Source organism: Cynocephalus volans, chromosome 8 (genome assembly GCF_027409185.1).
Source record: "Cynocephalus volans isolate mCynVol1 chromosome 8, mCynVol1.pri, whole genome shotgun sequence".
Taxonomy (NCBI): domain Eukaryota; kingdom Metazoa; phylum Chordata; class Mammalia; order Dermoptera; family Cynocephalidae; genus Cynocephalus; species Cynocephalus volans.
This window is the reverse complement of record NC_084467.1, coordinates 128,465,204-128,483,756: the sequence shown is the minus strand read 5'-3', so window position 1 is coordinate 128,483,756 and position 18,553 is coordinate 128,465,204. Positions and strand designations below refer to the sequence as shown.

The 18,553-nt window shown below is 37.2% G+C and overlaps 1 protein-coding gene across 1 annotated transcript in view; it reads left to right on the top strand.

Annotated features, from left to right (window-relative positions):
* The first annotated feature begins 1,464 nt into the window (after positions 1-1,464).
* VAMP4 (vesicle associated membrane protein 4) overlaps positions 1,465-18,553 on the top strand; it is a 31,827-nt gene continuing 14,738 nt past the window's right edge. The window contains exons 1-4 of the mRNA XM_063104840.1: positions 1,465-1,630; positions 6,299-6,419; positions 11,514-11,560; positions 16,840-16,890. Coding sequence (XP_062960910.1) covers positions 6,354-6,419; positions 11,514-11,560; positions 16,840-16,890 — 164 coding nt within the window. The 5' untranslated portion in view covers positions 1,465-1,630; positions 6,299-6,353. The remainder of the gene's footprint in view (positions 1,631-6,298; positions 6,420-11,513; positions 11,561-16,839; positions 16,891-18,553) is intronic.

The window sequence follows — 18,553 nt, the reverse complement described above, 5'->3', positions numbered from 1 at the left end:
TTCAATAGTCATATTGCCTTAAGTTGTCCATATGTAAGGGCTGAGGCTGTAATTGGCTAATGCTCTAATGGCTAAGGCACCAAAGCAGAGAAGCCCCCCATCAAACAAATATACAAGTGTAAGATCAACCGTAGACGAAAAAAATAACTTCTGGGTCATCTGTAAAGCCTGGGATAATCTCACCTTCATGCCCAGGCAGAGATACAAATTATAAGAAGCTTCCGTTCTAGGTGGGCCATTTCAGTCCAAGTCTGCCTGACTCTGGAGTAATAGACTCTCAGCTAGTGAATAAGTCTAACACCCCGTTTTCAGAAGTTTCAGCTGACACCCATGGCTCACTGTTCTCAAAATCCCAGACCAGTTCAATCAGAATCTGAGTAGTGCCCGCTCATCAGTAGTTTTAAAAGCTTTCCACGTGATGCAATACCAGGTAATCCACCTAGAGTTGAGCATCATTACCTTAGCCAAGGCATCTTTCAATTAGTGCACTTTTAAATCAAAACAACACCAACCAAAAGAGCAGCTGGTAAGAGGGCGTCTATTCTCTCCTTCAGTGTCGCAGAGCTTTCCTCCTCCTGTTCTTGTCTCCTCTTGTTCTTGAACACCCCCTCTTATTTTTATGTTTTCAGAAAGTGCCTGGCACAGTATTTCAGGCCATTAAAACATTGTATCAACAAAGGACCCAGAGGTAAAGTTAAAAAGATCCTTCATAAACAAATCACAGGAAAAAAATGGGTTGAACAATCTAGTTGGGGCGTCGGAGGAATGGTAAAGTAAAAATAAGAAAAAGCAAAAACGAAATTGAGATTACTATACGCAGCAACTGCAGACTTGAAGTTAAATATATCAATCCTTGAAGGCGAGGGGAGGGGGAGTGGTGAACAGAGCAGTAGAATGGCCATGCAAAGGTGATTTCCCACCTGAAACCTGAAGGCTCCGTGTCTGGACCTAGTTATTTTAGGTTACAACCAAAAGACACGGGGGAAAAAACAGTCCTTGTCCCAAACTAGCTGTCCAAACCCGCTGTGTAACATTAAGTAAACTGCCTCTCTGGATCAGATATTCCTATTATCTAATTCTGAAAACAGGGCATCAGACAAATTTCCCGGTCCGAAGCAGGTACTCGAGCTGTGAGCCATCCTCCTCTTTCCATTCAACTTCCTTGGCCCGGGGGAAGGACCTTGCACAAAGCCCACCTTATAAACGCCTCATCAACCCCAATCAGGAACCTCAGCGCCCCTCCCTGAGTGACTTCTCAGAGCTTCCTAGACCTCCCCTGAGCGCCCTTCCACGCACGCCGGATCCCAGCCGGTCCCGAGAACCAGTTATTGTTCCCCCCTAAAACACAACATAATCTTGGGGATCCGGATCCCCAGGTGAAGAGTAGAGAGCGGAATCGACTCCCTCGACGATCTCCGCGTCCTGGGCCCGCCCCCTCCGCCTGGGGCCCGGCCGCGGAGCGCCGATCGGTTCGATGAGCCGGGGGCGCAGCTGCGGCGCCGCGGCCGGAGCAGGGTCTACGCCGGCTGTCTCCCCCTCCCAGCCTTTTTTCTCAGCTTCCAGCTCCTTCCCCCGCCCGCCCAGCGCAGCCAGCCCGGGAGAGCTGCCGGGAGCTCCCCAGGAGCCTCAGGTACTGGCGCCGGCCTGTTCCCGGCGGGAGGGGCTGGTGTGAGGAGGAAGGAAACGAAGAACGACGGCCCTGCCTCACCGCTCCCCGACGTTTGGGTCGGGCTGGGCTGCCGGCCTCGGGGGACCGGGGAGGGAGCCCTGAGGAGGGGCAGGGGTGTGCGGATGGGGGGCGGTTGAGGGGAGGAGAACTGGAATTGAGGGGTGCTCTGGGGAGATGGGAAGAGAACAGTGCCCTGGATGGGGACGATTTGTTAAGAGCAGGAGGCAGCCCGGAATGTGAGTGGGTGTCTTTGGGCGGGGAGGGCCAGAGTTAGGAGCAGATGTTGGGGGACGTGTCTTGGTGCTACAAACGGGGTGTGGGGGGTGAACGGAGCTGCTTGCTGGGGGAGGTGGAATTGGTTCTTTAAGGGCGCGGGAGAAAAAGCGCCAACCCTGCTGTGTTTATAATGACCGGAAGGTAGGGGTGAATCGTTATACTTGACAGGTTTTGCCAGTCACATCTGTCTGTGTCCTTCCGTTATTCCCATGAAACCAGGACTGCTGAGGAGTAGACGAGGAAGAGGAGGCAAAGGGAATGGAGGCTGAGAAAAGGAAAGCCTCTGCCCAGATTCTTTGTGAAATGAAATACATAGGGCTGTTGGTTTTGTTTTTGTTTTTCATTCGTAAAGCAAAAAAGAAGTCAACATTTATTAACAACAGGTGAGAAGTTTATTACCTTTAAAGACGTTGGATAGAAAACATACTACTTCCTAAATGCATGCATGGAATTTTAAGCGTATGAAGATGGTATAAGAAGCATGCGGTGATGAGACGTTTTAAGTGAATTATGTAGTGGTCTTCTACCTTCAATGGCGAAATACGTCGTGATGGCTGTTTACCCACATACCTAGGCACAAATACCTGAATTCACATGTATTTTTTGTAGGAGAATTCTTAGGCAGAGTATGTACAAGTCTAATTTCTGAACATGGTTTATTTTACTAGGTCGGTACAAATATCATCAGTTGTCCTGTGGTTCACTAAGCATAGTTAATTAATCTGCCTGCTGCTTTGCTGATGGCTTTTCTGTTTGTCAGACAGACGTTGAGTTTCTTGCCTTCTTGAAGCTGATCCTTGGATTATGGGACCTGAATATGGGGTTTGCTCACCATTAAGGTTGTAGCTTTACTGTATGTCTCATAAAGGCATTATATAAGTCTGCCTGTTGTTTGCTTTGGGATGCTGAGGCAGCCCCTTTGTAGGGTTTAAATATAAATAAAATACAGATATAATTAAAAGAAAAGCTCAAGTTCTTTAGTTATTTACTTTGTCATTTGTTTTAACATACATTCTCTAACATTTCTGCATGAATGAGTTATTATCAAATCAAAGTATGAGGAATAAAATGGGCCACATGTATGTGACAGAAATATTGTGGAATGAAGAACTCTGGAACTGTTAGGTAGCAAGAGTTTGGTTTTTGTTAAAAGTGGTTAAATTTCTAGTTTGAAAGCATTTCTTATCTAAGAAAAATGCTTAGGAGCTGGCTTAAAATATTACTTTTATTTGGTTTATGAAACTGGACCCTGGCTTGTTCATTCCTTTTTTAGTGTATAACAACCAACGAACTATACCTAATCTAAAGGTCTTACAGGTGTTTCTTCTTGTGGAAGAGGAAAGAGGGTTACTGGGTTGTTATAGGGAAGTGCATCTTTCTGGAACAGAATTGTGTAGCCTGATGGTCAGGTAATTGAATAAATATTAAAACTGATAATGCACAGCCATTCCTTAATTTAGGCCCACGTCTCTGCTATTTCAGTGAGTGAAGTGACTATTACTTATCTTTACTAAGCCTTAGTTTTCTTAGTTTCTTAGTGCCTACTTCAAAGGAGTGTCATAAAGAGTAAAAGAGAAAATGCATGCCTAGTGAACATAGTGCCTAGCACATAGTAAAACATTTAGTACATCTTAGCTATTCTGAATTGCTGGGTATTCATCCACCAACTAGTCCAAAATACTGAAAATTCATATTTGCATAGGGCACAGCTTTTTCTCAAGAAAATTTTGAATGTGTTGCATACTCAAGCATTTTCCTGGAAAATCACAATGCATATTAGCATATGAAAGGCTGTAAGAGGTTCTGTAGCCAAGAAAATTGGCTTTGTTCCAGTTGTTTTTATATAGGGAAAAGAAACTCAGTTTCTCCTACTCTCTCTCAGTACAGAACACTTCTGTGACCCCAAAATGCGTGGGGATTTCTTCCCACCAGCAAGCACGTAATTCTGCCACAGATTCTCCACCAGTTAGGTGTCCTTTAATTCAGTTCAATTCCGACACTACCTGGAGATAGAGTCAGATCCCTCAGGTTTGAGGGCTCAGTCCCACAAGACTCCACCCCACTTCAGATGCCAGTCACAAGTCCCAGGTTGTTTTACCTGGGGTTCTGGCTTACTGGCTATAAATCGGGGTTCCCACAATTCCCTCCTTGGATTTAGTTAATTTGTTAGACCAGCTCACAGAACTCAGGAAAACACTTATAATTACTGGCTTATCATAAAAGATGTTGCAAAAGATACAGATGAACAGCCAGATGGAAGAGATGCATAGGGCAGGGTATGGGAGGAGTGTGGAGCTTCCATGCCCTTTCCATGCATGCCACCCTTTAGGAACCTATGTGTGTTCAGCTATCCAGAAGCTTTCCAGAACCCTGTCCTTTCAGGTTTTTGTGTAGGCTTTATTAATGGGCATGATTGATTACATCCTTGGCCATTGGAGATCAACTCAACCTTCAGCCCCTCTCCCCTCCCCAGAGATTGGGGAGTGGGGCCGAAAAGTCCCAACCCTCTAATCATGTCTTAGTCTATCTCTTGACCAGCCCCCATCCTGAAGCTACCTAGGAGCTGCCAGCCACCAGTCATCTTGTTACCGACAGGTCAGGCTTGGCTTGCCCTCTTGCCTTAAACAAATGACCTTTAAGTCCAAAAGTTGATGCAAGGATTAGAAGGTTAATTCAGATTACCAGTACTCAACTAAATGTCTAACCAAACAAACAAACAAAGAGAAAAGAGGAGCAGTGGGGTCCAGTGTAGCCTAGTCCTAATCGGCGGGGCCAACCTATTCCATTAACAGTAATTGATAAAAGCAGTTCTCCCCACTGTTTTCAGCATAAAGAAGAAAAGTATCAACTAGATTTAAATCAAAAAAACAAAGCATAGCCAGAAGCCCTCCATGGTGCACCTATACAGAAGTGGATACAATCCAACCAAACAGAAGAGGGCTCAGAAAACCAGAGAAAGGTAAAGAGAATAAGGCATTGCCTTGTCAGAATTTAGGCCAGGGATTCCAGGAGAGAGATCTACCAGCAGCAGAGACATGGGAGCAAAATAGTCCCAGTGGCCACTTGCCTCATGCAGCTAAGAGTCTTTTCTGCTGTCCAAAGCTTTCCAATTTTTGCCAGTGATTAAATTAGGCTCTCGGATTCCAAAGTCATAGAATTAAACAATGTACCCAACAATAAAGCAAGCAACGCTTTATTAAAAGAGGAGATAGATTTATGCATAAGGGGGGTAGCGACAGTAAAGCTAGCCCCTGGAGGGGAGCTGTTCAGGGTCTTTTATAGGGAAAGGAGTTAAGGGGTATAGGCCAGTGTCACTGGAGGTGGTCTGTTCTGTTCTTCCTGGTTGCGTCATGGATGCATGCTCAGTAGGCAGTGGTGTTCATCATTGTCACCCCAGGAGGGTCATTGTAGCAGTCACCTCGATGCTTTGTGTTCAGGTGGGAATTCCTAAAGGGGTCTTAAGGTTAGTCTGTGACTTTTACAATTATGATAAACAAGCCTTGGGGAGGGGTTTTGCAACTCAGTAAATATCTGTTTCCTCTCTTATCTCAGTCTGTCTGGGCAGCCCACAGGGTAATCATTTGCCCTGAGGGGTCTCATGACTGAGGTGTGGAAAAATAACAAAGTGTCCTCTGCAGGGAAAATGGAGTCAGTTTGGTTCACAGGCCTAAACTTACTCTGTTTCAATCTCATTAGCATACAAAAGACACTCATCACTCTGGAGATTCCAAGGGTTTTAGGTACTATGTGTCAGGAAACATGAAGACCAAATATATCTTATAAATAACAGTATCCCACTGAAACTTACCAAATTTATCCCTTTTCGTGGAGCACCAGTGGGACTTTGCAGTTTGCAGAATGTTTTTGCTATGTATTGTCTGATTTGATCATGCCAACTCCATGCCAAATCCAGAAATCACTATTGCACAAGTGAGGAAACTGAGTCATTGCTTGAGCAACTAACTGAAAGTGAGAGAACTAGAAGTATACTGCTCTCTTCTGACTCCAAGTTAAAAATCATAAAACATTTAATGTCTCATTTTCAGGGGACCACTTCCTGTTTTATCCCTCTTCCCTAGTATCTGCTGTTTCCTTTTATAAAAACTTAACTCATTCATTTCCTCCACAAATCCTTTAGAGAAGTTACATCCATTTTCTCATGGTTTTAACTATTATGTGTTGAGGTGTAGCATGCACAGAAGCCCAGGTCACTGGAGTGGAGCAAGTGAGAGGACAGTAGTGAAGTAAGGTAAGTGAGGAAGGCCCCATCATACATGGCTTTGGATACTGTTTCAAGTACTTTAGCTTATACTCAGAAGTCTCAAATGTGATGGAATTTATTTTCTCTTTAAGGTGGTGAATACTTATTCTGCTGAGAAGTAAAAGAGAACTTCGTGAGGAAGAAAATATGCCTCCCAAGTTCAAGCGCCACCTAAATGATGATGATGTCACTGGTTCTGTGAAAAGTGAAAGGGTAAGTTCAGAATCTTAAGTTTATGGCTATATTCTAATCCTACTTGTTTTCTTCATAGTAAACATAGAGTATATGTTAACTTAGATTGACTCAAGTGAATTCTGCTTTCATTATTGATCAAATCATCATGCTCATAGCTTCTAGTCTTTCAAAGGGAATTTTATACAAATACACAATATCTTATTCAGAACTCTGGAGCCAAATGTATTTGGAATTCAAAATTTTTCAGATTTTAGAAAAGTAGTTAAATGCATATTATTAAAGACTAGGGTCTGGGCCAGCACCTCCAAACATACTAATATTTTTCAGTGAATGTATGATTATCTAACTAAATATATAAATAAAGTGTATAAATAAATTAGCTAACATCAGTTCAGGTTAGGTTTTCCCCCAAATGAGTTTTGACTAAACTTAGAAAACCTTTCGGTTTTCAGAACTTTTTAGGATTGTAGATGAAGGATTCCGGACATGTAATTGTCTCAGAATTCAGATTATCTTTTACATAATGCTTCAATTTCTAGTTTATTCCAGAACATTCTGTACAAATATGTATAAATCTAAAATTATGTAGCATTTTGGTAGACAGCATTTGCTATGAATGTTGTAGATAGGTTACTTTTAGAATATGTACTCAATAGATATTTATTGAGGGAAGGAATTAGTGTTCTTTTTTTTTTTTTAAATCTAGCAACCAGAAACCCTCCCTTACTTCTTTTCTTGCCATTTTTTCATTTACAAAATGAAAATTCATTCAACAAATATTTATCAACCACCTACTATGTTCTAGGCACTGTGCTAAAAACTGGAAGGCATAGTCTCTGTCTTTGCAGAGCTTTTCGTCTATTTGATTTTGTTTTACATGCTCCTTTTTTGCACAACCTCAGAAATTTATATTTTCTACTCTATCCAACATCTTATGATTTAGAAGTATTTTTTAGTACAATACAGGAAACATTTGTCTTCCCTTTATTCTAACTCTTTCTACGGTTGTTTTTTTTTTTTTTTTAATTTATTGGGAAGTATAATCCACCAATTGACTAATTGCTAGCAAGCTTTTAAAAATAAGCTTTATGTATATACTTAAAAATATAAGATGTACAGTGTCAATCAGTCCAGTGTTTATCAGATTATGAAGTTTGATAACTGGTTCTCCTAATCTATAAATTATTGAAAAAAAACTTTTAAAATTTTTGGTTCTCTTCTATTATCCTTTTTTTCTTTCAAAAAAAAGATGATCAGTAAGGGGATCTTAACCCTTGACTTGGTGTTGTCAGCACCATGCTCTCCGAAGTGAGCTAACTGGCCATCCCTATATAGGGATCTCAACCCACGGCCTTGGTGTTATCAGCACCACAATCTCCCAAGTGAGCCACAGGCCAGCCCCTGTCATACTTTTTTTGTAACAGCTTTATTGAGATATAATTCACATACCATACAATTCACACATTTTAAGTGTACAATTCGGTGGGTTTTAGTATATTCACAGAGTTGTGCAGTCATTACCACAATGAATTTTAGCACATTTTCATCATCCCCAAAATAAACCCTGTACTCTTTAGCAGTCATCCCCTATTCTCCTCATCCCCTCAGCCTCAGGCAGCCACAATCCTATAAATTTGTCTATTCTGGACACTTTATATAAATGGAACCATTTTTAGTCTTTTTCATCTGGCTTCTCTGACTTAATATTTTTAAGATTTGCCAGTGTTGTAGTATGTATCAGCATTTCATTCCTTTTTATTGCTGAATAATATTCCATCGTATGAATATATAATATTTTATTTATCCATTCACCAGTTGATGGATGTTTAGAGTTTTTCCACTTTTTGGCTATTATGGATACGTCTTCTATGAACATTAGCATACAAGTTTTTGTTTAAACATGTTTTCATTTCTCTTGGGTATATACTTAGAAGTGAAGTTGCTGGGTGTTATAGTTACTACATGTTCAATCTCTTGGAGAACTGCCAAACTGTTTTCCAAAGTGGCTACACAATTTTTACATTCCCACCAGCAATTTGTGAGGGTTCCAATTTTTCCACATCCTCACCAACACTTACAGGTTGAGCATTCCTAACTTGGAAACTTGAAATGCTCCAAAATCCAAAATGTTTTGAGCGCTGACATGATGCTTAAAGGAAATACTCATTGGAGCATTTCAGATTTTGGATTTTTTGATTAGGGATGCTGAACTTGTAAGTATAAAGCAAATATTTCAAAATTCAAAATCTAAAACACTTCTGGTCCCAAGCATTTTGGATAAGGAATCTTCAACCTGTATCATTATCTGCCTGGTGGGTACGAAGTGGTATCTTATTGGATCCCCTTATGCTTTTTTGACTTGTGTATCCCTAGCATTCATGTTTGTTCAATGAATGTGTGAAAAGGCATTGGTTTTTGTTGTTTCTCAGCGTATAACTGTAATAAACACATCTTATCTTTAATATCATCATTCTCTAAACCAAATAAACTACATCATGTGTAATAATTGTTATTTATCAGCTAGAATATTACTCAAGAAATATTGAAGGAATGAGTTAATGCATTTCCCTGAATATTATTGATTTTGAGCATTTTTCATTTGCTTGCCTTTTAACCTTGTTTTTGATCTAAGATCGCATTTTCCTTTAAGTACTGCTGTGGTCATACCCTACAGATTTTGGTCTGTAATGTTCCCAGTGTCCTTTATTTCTAATAGTCCGTTCAACTTCCATTTACGTTTTAACATGAGTGTTTTAAAATTCCCTTTTGTTATTTGTTTTCATTTCCATTGCATTATGGCCAGAGGATGTCGCCCATATAATTTCTATTTTTTGCAATTTATTAAATTTCTTTTGTGGCTTATCTACATTTTGGATATTTAAAAATGAAATTTGCTATTTTATTTCAAAGTTCTAGATATTTTTTGTCTTTAGTTTCTTCATCTTTGTTTGAAGGGTATGTTTAATGCTCTCCATGATTTTGAATGTATGCATTTCTTCTTGTAATTTGAGCAGCTTTTGTTTTTTATATTTTGAAGCTATACTGTTAGGTACATAAACCTTCATTGCTGTTAAATCTTCTTGGTGGATTGTGCATTTTATCACTGTAAAATCTTATTGGATCGTTTATGCTTTGTCCTAAAATTCCTTTTTATATTGCTACTCTAACGTACTTTTGGTAAGAATTTGCTGATGTATCTTTTCCACCCCTTTTTTTCATCCTTTATTTGATATTTGTTTTAAGTAAATTACCTGTAAACAGATATTGGCTGGAATTTTTTGAAACCTAATCATATATAGTTTTTATTTTTAAATGGGACATTCAAACCACCCACATAATATGTTCGAGCTTTTTCTGTGCTAGCCAGTTCCTCTGCCAGCCATGAATGCTCTTCACCCTGATCTTTGGCTGGCTCTTTGTTATCATTTAGATCTCAGCCTAAATTTCACCTCTTGAGGGTGATTTTCCATGACAACCTAATATCATGTAGCCACCTTGTCTCTCTCTTTCCCATCACTGTTTTAATTCTCTGCATAGAATTTATCACAATCACATTTTTCTCTGAGAACTCAAACCTTGTCTGTCTTGTTCAAACCTGTGGCTTGGTACTTAGAACAGTGCCTGGTACATAGAAGATGCTCAAAAATACTTGCAAAATGAATATCGAATACCTCTTTTCATGTTTTTACTCTGTATTATATATATTATATATTGATGATTATATGTAGATATAATGATAGTCATTATATTATATATATATATATATATATATATTTTTTTTTTTTTTTTTTTTTTTTTTTTTCTCTTTTCCTTTACTAGATTGTTTTTTTCCCTCATCTCTCTCCTTGCCTCCGGAACCATTAGGCAGTTCAGAGATTTCACTCCCTTTCTCCCTTCCTTCCTCTCTCTCTTTTGTTATTAACTTTATATTTCGACAGTAATGTTTAAATCTGTGTTGTCAACATACCAAAAACTGTGCCCCTCCCATTCTTTTACTTTTTCCTATTTTACTTTTTCACTAGCCCTATTCCCTCTTCCCCCTCCAATTCTTTTACTTTTTACTATTTTACTTTTTCTCCTGGCTCTTTCTCCTTCCTCTATCTTCAAAGCCATCACTATAATATCTTCAAGCCTTCTCCCTCTTCCTTCTCCTTCTTCTCTCTCATCCTTCTCCCTCTGTGTTTCTTCTCCCTCTTTCTTTCTCTCCCTCCCTCTCTCCCATCTGCCTCCCTCTTAATAAGAACCCTTGTGATTATGTTGGGCCCACATGAATCATCCATAATGATCTCCTCCTCTCAAGATCCTTAATCACATCTGCAAAATCCCTTTTACCATTCAAGGTAACACATCCGTAGTTTCTGGTGATTAGGCCATGGACATCTTTGGAGAGCTGTAATTCTGCCTATAACAGGTGTATGCTGTTTGAGTTTTTGTGTGTCTGAAAAGGTCTGGGTTTGCTCTTCTTTAGCCTCCTTTTGGAATGTTGTATCTTCCCCTTTGGGGAAGAGAGTGAGACCGTCTTCATTTTAAGGAAGAATTTTTTTTTTTTTTACTGTCAAGTTTAAGAGATTCTTGTATCTTATAAGGCAAAAATGTAAAATTGCTTTTATTTGGGAGTACAGATTAGGCTGTTTCTGGACTGAGTAGTTAGAAGGTGGCCATGCCAGTTGTCAAGGCCTTGTCTCTCAGCTCCAAACCTATACTTCTATACTTCTCTCTGATGCTGCAGTTGGACTCCATAAACTACATTTCTTCTTTGCCACCTAGCTCCCTATTACATTCTGCCAATAGAGAGAGACTGGAAGGCAGGAAGGAGGAGAAGAGACTTGCTCCTTCCTGGTTGCCTGCATTTCCTTACTCCCACAACAGCTTCAATGACCCTTCTACCTTTTAGTCAGTTGTAGGATTCTGGAATTGTAAGCATTTTCTTTGGAAAGTCTGCAAATGTTCCACATCTTTTAGCCTCCAATAAAGCATATGTAGTTACTTTTCCCTCTATCTGGAAGCTTGGAGTTAAGAAATTTCACCAATATAGAACTTGTTTTATTACCCTCCCTGACATTTTGTAAGCCCTCTGAATCTGAAAATTCAGCCTTTTTCTTTTTTTGACAGAGAAATCTTTTGGAAGATGATTCGGATGAAGAAGAGGACTTTTTCCTGTAAGTTTTTATTTTATTTTATTTTTTTTTACAGCATTATTAGGGTATAATTGACATAAAATGCATGTATTTAAAGTGTACAATATGAATTTTGACATATGTACTATACACCCGTGAAATCATCACAAAAATCAAATAATGAACACAGCCACCACCTGACAAGTTTCCTCATACTCCTTCGTAATTACTATTGCTCTTCTAGTTCCTAGGCAACCACTGATCTGCTCTCTGGCACTGTAGTTTCTATTTTCTAAAATTTTATATAAATGAGATCATACATTATGCCCAATTTTTTACCGACTTCATTCACTTAGCATGATTATTATGAAATTTATGCATGTATCAATAGTTTTTTTTTAATTTTTAATATATATGAGCAATATTCCATTGCATGAGTATACTGCAATTCATTTATCCATTCACTCATGTATGGATATTTGGGTTATTTCTAGTTTGGGACCACTATAAATAAAGCTGCACGTTTGTGGATGGGTTTTTATGTGGACATATGCTTTTATTTCTCTTGGGTGAATACCCAGGAGTAGAATGGTTGGTTACGTTTACTACAATTTTCCAAAGTGGTTGTACCATTTTATATTATCACCAGTTTTGTATGAGAGTTCCAGTTACTCCAGATCCTCACCAACACTACATATGCTCAGTCTTTTTCATTTTAGCCATTCTAAGAGGTGTGTGGTGGTATCTCATTGTAGTTTTCATTTGCATTTCCCTATTGACAAATGATGCTGAACATCTTTTAGTGTGTTTATTTGCCATCCTCATGCCACCTTCTTTGTTGAAGTATGTGTTCAAATCTATGGCACATTTTAAAATTTGTCTTTGTATTAAGTTGTAAGAGTTTTTTTATATAGTCAAGATATGAGTTCTTTGTTGGATATGTGTTTTGCAAATATTTACTCCAAATCTGTAACTTGACCTTTTAATTTTTATAACTGTATCTTTTGAAGATTAAAGTTTTTATTTTGATGAAATCAATTTATTGAATTTTTTCTTCTGTTGTTTTTAAGTATGTTTGAAAACATATTTATCTATAATATTTTTGTATCATATTTAAGAACTCTCTCCTAAACCCAGGGTCACAAAGATTTCACCTATGTTTTCTTCTAGGAGTTTTATAGTTTTGGCTTTTTTGTTTAGGCTCATCCATTTTAAGTTAACTTTTGTATATGACTGAGGTAAGGATGAAGGATTGTGAGGAGGGGGGTCAAATGGCCATCCAATTGTTTTGTCCCGTCACCAATTGATGTAAAGATTATGCTTCTTCATTGAATTACCTTGGTACCTTGTCAAAAATTAATTGAACTGATCAAATTTTTGCAGTTATGATTAGAAAGGACTGTCATACAGGTCTAGGTTTGTGTTTATAAAGTCAGGAAGGACAACATATTGTGGAAGTTTTCTCTGGGGGTCAATGTAAGGAATATGCCTGAGAGGAAACATTTACCTCCTCTGTTGTTAAAATGTGACTTTTTTTATAGAGGCTGTTTTATTTTTTTCAAATGAAAACTTTTTATGAAAGTTAATTGAAACCCATGAAGCAATGAACAAATGGAGCTTACGGGGTAGAAAGCAAATCCCAGGAAATAGTATCATTTTTGGCAGGAATGTCAGATGATGTGAGAAGGTGACAAGATTTCCATAGAGTCAGAAAGCTAATTGCCTACAATGCCACTTATGGTGAGAAGCCTTAGACTAGGGCAATAGCTACCTGTCAAAAATAAACTCAGTATTGAAAAGAAGGCCAGATGCTTTGGGTAAATAAGTGATTACCTGAATGTAAGTTAGATACCCTTGTGAGAAACACTAATTCTTCTGGCCAACAATGTACCACTGGAGGTTCACTCCTAAATAATGCGGTGTGCCTTCCAAAGGCCCTGACAACCAAATCAGCAAAGCTGTTTAAAATGCAACCTCCACACACGGTGGTTCTGTGTGTTGAAAGGGAGACAAACCAAATAAAGCTCTTGAAATAATTTTTTAAAAATTAATTTACACCCGTGTTCATTATAGCAGAATTCACAATAGCCAAAAGATAGAAACAACACAAATATACATCAACAGATAAATGGATAAATAAAATGTGGAATGCACATAAATGGAATATTATTCAGCCTTAAAAAGTAAGGAAATTCCAATATATACTGCAACATGGATGAAACTTGAAGACATCATGCTAAGTGAAAGAAGTCAGTCACAAAAGAAAACTATTGCATGATTCCACTTATATGAGGAACACAGGGTGGTCTGATTCACAGAGACACAAAGTAGAATGGTGGTTGCCAAGGGCCGTGAGGAGAGGGGAATGAGGAGTTACTGTTTAATGGGTTCAGAGTTTAAATTTGGAAAGATGAAAAAGTTCTGGAGATGGGTGGTGGTGATGGTCGCAGGACAATGAGAATATATTTAATGCCACAGAACTGTACACTTAAAAATGGATAAGATGTTAAATTTTATGTTAGTATATTTACCACAATAAAAAATTAATTGACCATGTATGTATGGCTCTATTCTCTTCTGTTGATTTGTACTCCTACCTTACATCAATACTGCAGTGTCTTTATTACTGTGACTTTCATAAAGTAGTCTATTGCATGTACTCCAACTTTGTGCGTTCCTTTTCAAAATTCTTTTGGTTATTGGAGGTTCTAAGTATATGTCAGTTTCTACAAAAAAGCCTTGCTGGAATATTGGTTGAGATTGCATTGAATCTAAAGATCAATTCAGGAAGAATAACGTCTTAACAATAATGAGTTTTCTAATCCATGAATGTGGTATATCTTTATTTAAGTCGCTAATTTCTCTCAGCAAAGCATTGTAGTTTTTAGTGTCTAGATCTTTTGAATTTTTCATCAGATTTATCCTGAAGTATTTCATAAATAACACTAATGACATTTAAAATTTTCTAGATTTCTCATTATTCACTGCTAGTATTCAAGGGTACTTTGAAAAGTTCATGTAAAAATAGAATTAATAGAATTCAAAAGATAATACAAATCTTTTTCTATGAACTTTTTGAAGTACCCTCATATAGAAATACAATTGATTTTAATAAATTAATCTTGTGTTCTGCAAACTTGCTAAATTCACTCATTAGTTTCAGTAGTGTTTTTATAAATTCCATTGGATTTTCTACATAAACAATTATGTTGTCTGCAAATGAAGACAGTTTTACTTCCACTATTCTACATGTGTTCTTTTGTTTCTCTTTCCTTATTGCTGCAGCTAGAATCTGTAGTACACTATTAAGTGGTGAGAAAGGATTTCCTTGCTTTGGTTCTGACCTCCCTTAGGGAAAAACATTCATTCTTTTACCATTAAGTTTGTTCATTACAGATTTTTTGGTAGATGCCTTTTATCAGATTGAGGAAGTTCTCTTCTCGTCCTTGTTTGCTAAAAGTTTTTATCATTAATCAATGTTGGATTTTGTCAGGTGTTTCTTCTGCATCTATTGGGCTAATCATGTGGTTTTTCTTTTTCTGTCTGTTAATGTGAATTGTGTTATTTTGGAATTTTAAACCAACCTTGCATTCCTGTGATAAATGCTACTTGGTCATCATGTATTATCCTTTTAAAACATTTTTGGACTCAGTTTGCTAAGATTTTGTTAAGAATTTTACATTTATATTCATGAGAGATGTTGGTTGGTTGATAGTTATGTCTTTTTCTTGCTATGTCTTTGTCTGGTTTTCATCGTAGATTAATGCTGGCCCATATAATGAGTTGGGAAATGCTCTGTCTTCTTCAGTTTTCCAGAAGAGTTTGTATAGAATTGGTATTATTTCTTTATAAAATGTTTGGTAAGATTCACTATTGAACCCATCTAGTACTGGAATTTTTTTGTGGGATTTTTTTACTGTTGATTTTTAAATAATTTTAGACTTACATGAGAGTTGCATAGATAGTACAGAGAGTTCCTGTTTACCCTTCACTTCCCTTAATAAATCTTACATAAGCATGGTGCATTTGTCTGTAGTGATGTCCCCTCCTCCATTCCTATTAGGAATTTGTGGCCTCTCTTTTTTTTCTGATCATTCTGGCTAGAAGTTTATTAATTTTTAATTTTCAAAGAACCAGCTTTTGGTTTTGTTTTTTCTATAACTATTTTGGTGTCTCATAAAATAGATTAAACAAACATAGCTGCTTCCTTTTTTCTAAATGTATAATTGGGATAATTTTAATCTAATGATTTTCAGATATCTATTCCACTTAGTAGTTTTCTCACTTAATGACTGCTTTTCCCTGCTTTTCAGTTGACTCATTCTTTTATGTTTTCACCTAGTTTTTAGCAATGGCCTCTGGTTCAGAATATTAGTTTTCTTTATGAAATTTAATGTTTAACTTATCACTTTGGAATGAATACTCATCCAGTATTTCAAGGCTTAGTTGGAGCTTTAAAGACTTTGAGGAAAAAGCTTAGAGGAGTTAAGGCAAGTTGATATATTCACATTTATAAAGTTTCAGTAGGCAGTTTGATTTTTTTCCTCCAAAAATGTTTTTCTTACCAACAGCTGTATATTTTTCACCTCCTTTAGAAATTGCCATATGTCTAGAAATTTAACAACCTACTTCTTTTGAGTTTTGTGGTTTATACCTTATTCTCTACCTTCAGAAGAATGATAATTAATTAAAATATTCAAAAGTTTCCATTTCCAGAATGTTAAAATGGATTGGTTAAAGTAATATACAGTTGATTATAATAAAGAGACAATTTGAGAAATGTTGATATTTTCTTAGACTCTTGCATTTCCCCTTTGCTATGTTAGTAAGTTAAGATGAATAATTTAAAAATATACTTAAAAATTTTTAATGTTTTGAATGAATTTTTCTCTGTCCATCTCTGTCAATCAGCATTTCCTAAAACATAACCAAAAGTCAAGGTGGATTGCACTTTTAGTTGTCCCACAAATTGATCATAAAGGTATTCATATTCACTGGCAATTTGGTTGTTATGATATTTCAGAGTTTAGTGATTAGAACAAGCTGTGAATTACCAAGGGTTATATAAACCCTAATTTCTCTGCAAGTGGTAACATTCAGAAGAATTAGGTTAACTGTGGCCAACGGTAAATACTAGTGAATACGATACGATTTCACATGTTCAGTTCTACCAATACCAGTAAAAAGTGGTTCCTTATGATAAATGACGGACCCATGTTTATTAGAATTCAACATGATTGCCCATGTTTGTGTATTTTCTGTTTTTGCTTTTGTTTTTTAATGCTGTTATTACTAATATGTACTTGGTATTTTGTTTACAGAAGGGGACCATCTGGACCAAGATTTGGACCAAGAAATGATAAGATTAAGCAGTAAGTTCCTGAATTACTCATTTGTTTAAGTGATTATCATATTTCTACATGGACCAGGTGTTAGCAGACTACAGCCTATGAGCCAAATCTTGCCGCAGTGTGTTTTTGTGAATAAAGTTTTATTGGAACACAGCCATGCCCGTTTGTTTTCATGTTCTCTGTAGCTGCTTTTGAGCTACAGTGGCAGAGTTGAGTAGTTGTGACAGAAACTTTTAGAGGCCCACAAAATCTAAAATATCTGCTCTGTATATTGTCCTTTACAAAAAAAATTTGTTGATCTCTGATGCAGAGTAAATATAACTATTGGGTTATAAAAACCTAATTCTTTTTATTTTTGCAAAACTATCTCTGAATTATATTTAAGGAAATGCAGGGATGTTGGTTTTTCTTATGTCAAATCCATTTATTTAGCATAATCAGAAAGTCCATTTTGGTTTAAAATCAATTTCAAGATGATAATAAAAGTAATGTAATACATTTAATTTTTTAATATCCAGTATCTTTTTTATCTGCTTCCACAATCTTTTCTATAATTGTTATTATCCTAATCCATATATTTATCTAAATTTTATGGCTAATTTTCAGTTAAAAACATTTGCTATATATATTATTTGATGATAGATGATGAGTAGATACTATTTTGTAGTGAACATATTTTGTGAATATGTTTTCTCTTTTTAAATTTTTTTTAAGTGAATGACAATTTTATTGTCAAACTTATAATACAGAGGTAGCGTATGAAGTAATTTCAGATGACAGATTTAGTTGCTTTCCTTACAGCTAAAAGCTTCAAATACCGGTTTAAACTTTAATGCAGAACATCTATATGTGAAGCTTTAGTCTCAGGCCTGGAGCAGCTGCAAAATGAAAGCTACCACTCCAATGTAGTCCTTGGATATCAGTGTATTCCCCTTCACCTTCCACCCTAATTTCATTGAAATTTCCAGTTTACTTTGCTCCAGTTGGGAATGTATAAGTCCCCAATCCATGAAATGTATTGTCCTTAAATTGTCCTTCATATACTGCTCCCGAAAAATGTTCAATTTTTCCAAAACCACTCATCTTGTCATCTTTCCAGCTTCCTGTGTAGACAATCCCATTAGGAGTGGTGTGAACACCTATTCCATTGCTCTCAAAGATTCCAGAAGATGTTCTTGTACAATCACCATCATACTTGTCTCCATTTGGAAATATAAAGCTTATCTTATACACTTCAGAAGTTTGCGATTCCCTCTGGGTCGCCTGCTCTGCGGCCTGGAGGGAATGAGGTGCCTAGTACAGCGCCAAGCGCAACCTGTGAATGTTTTCTATTGCTGCGTAATAGATTATCATAAATTTAGCCCCTTAAAACAACCAACACACTTTATTATCTCACAGTTTCCATGTGTCAAAAGTTCAGTCACTGCTAAGGTGGGTCTTCTGTACAAGGTCTCACATGCCTATAATCAGTGTGTCGCCAGGGCTGCAGTCTCACTTGAGGCTTATGACCAAGCTTAGGTGCTTGTTGACAGAATTCATTTCTTTGCAGCTGTAGAGCTCATGGTGCTTGTTCCTTCAAGGTCAGAGAAAGTGAGACTCTCTACTGCATCAAGTCTCAGATTTGGCCAGTAAAGATACAACAAGCCACTGTTAGATTCAGATAGTTTATTACTTACATAATAAA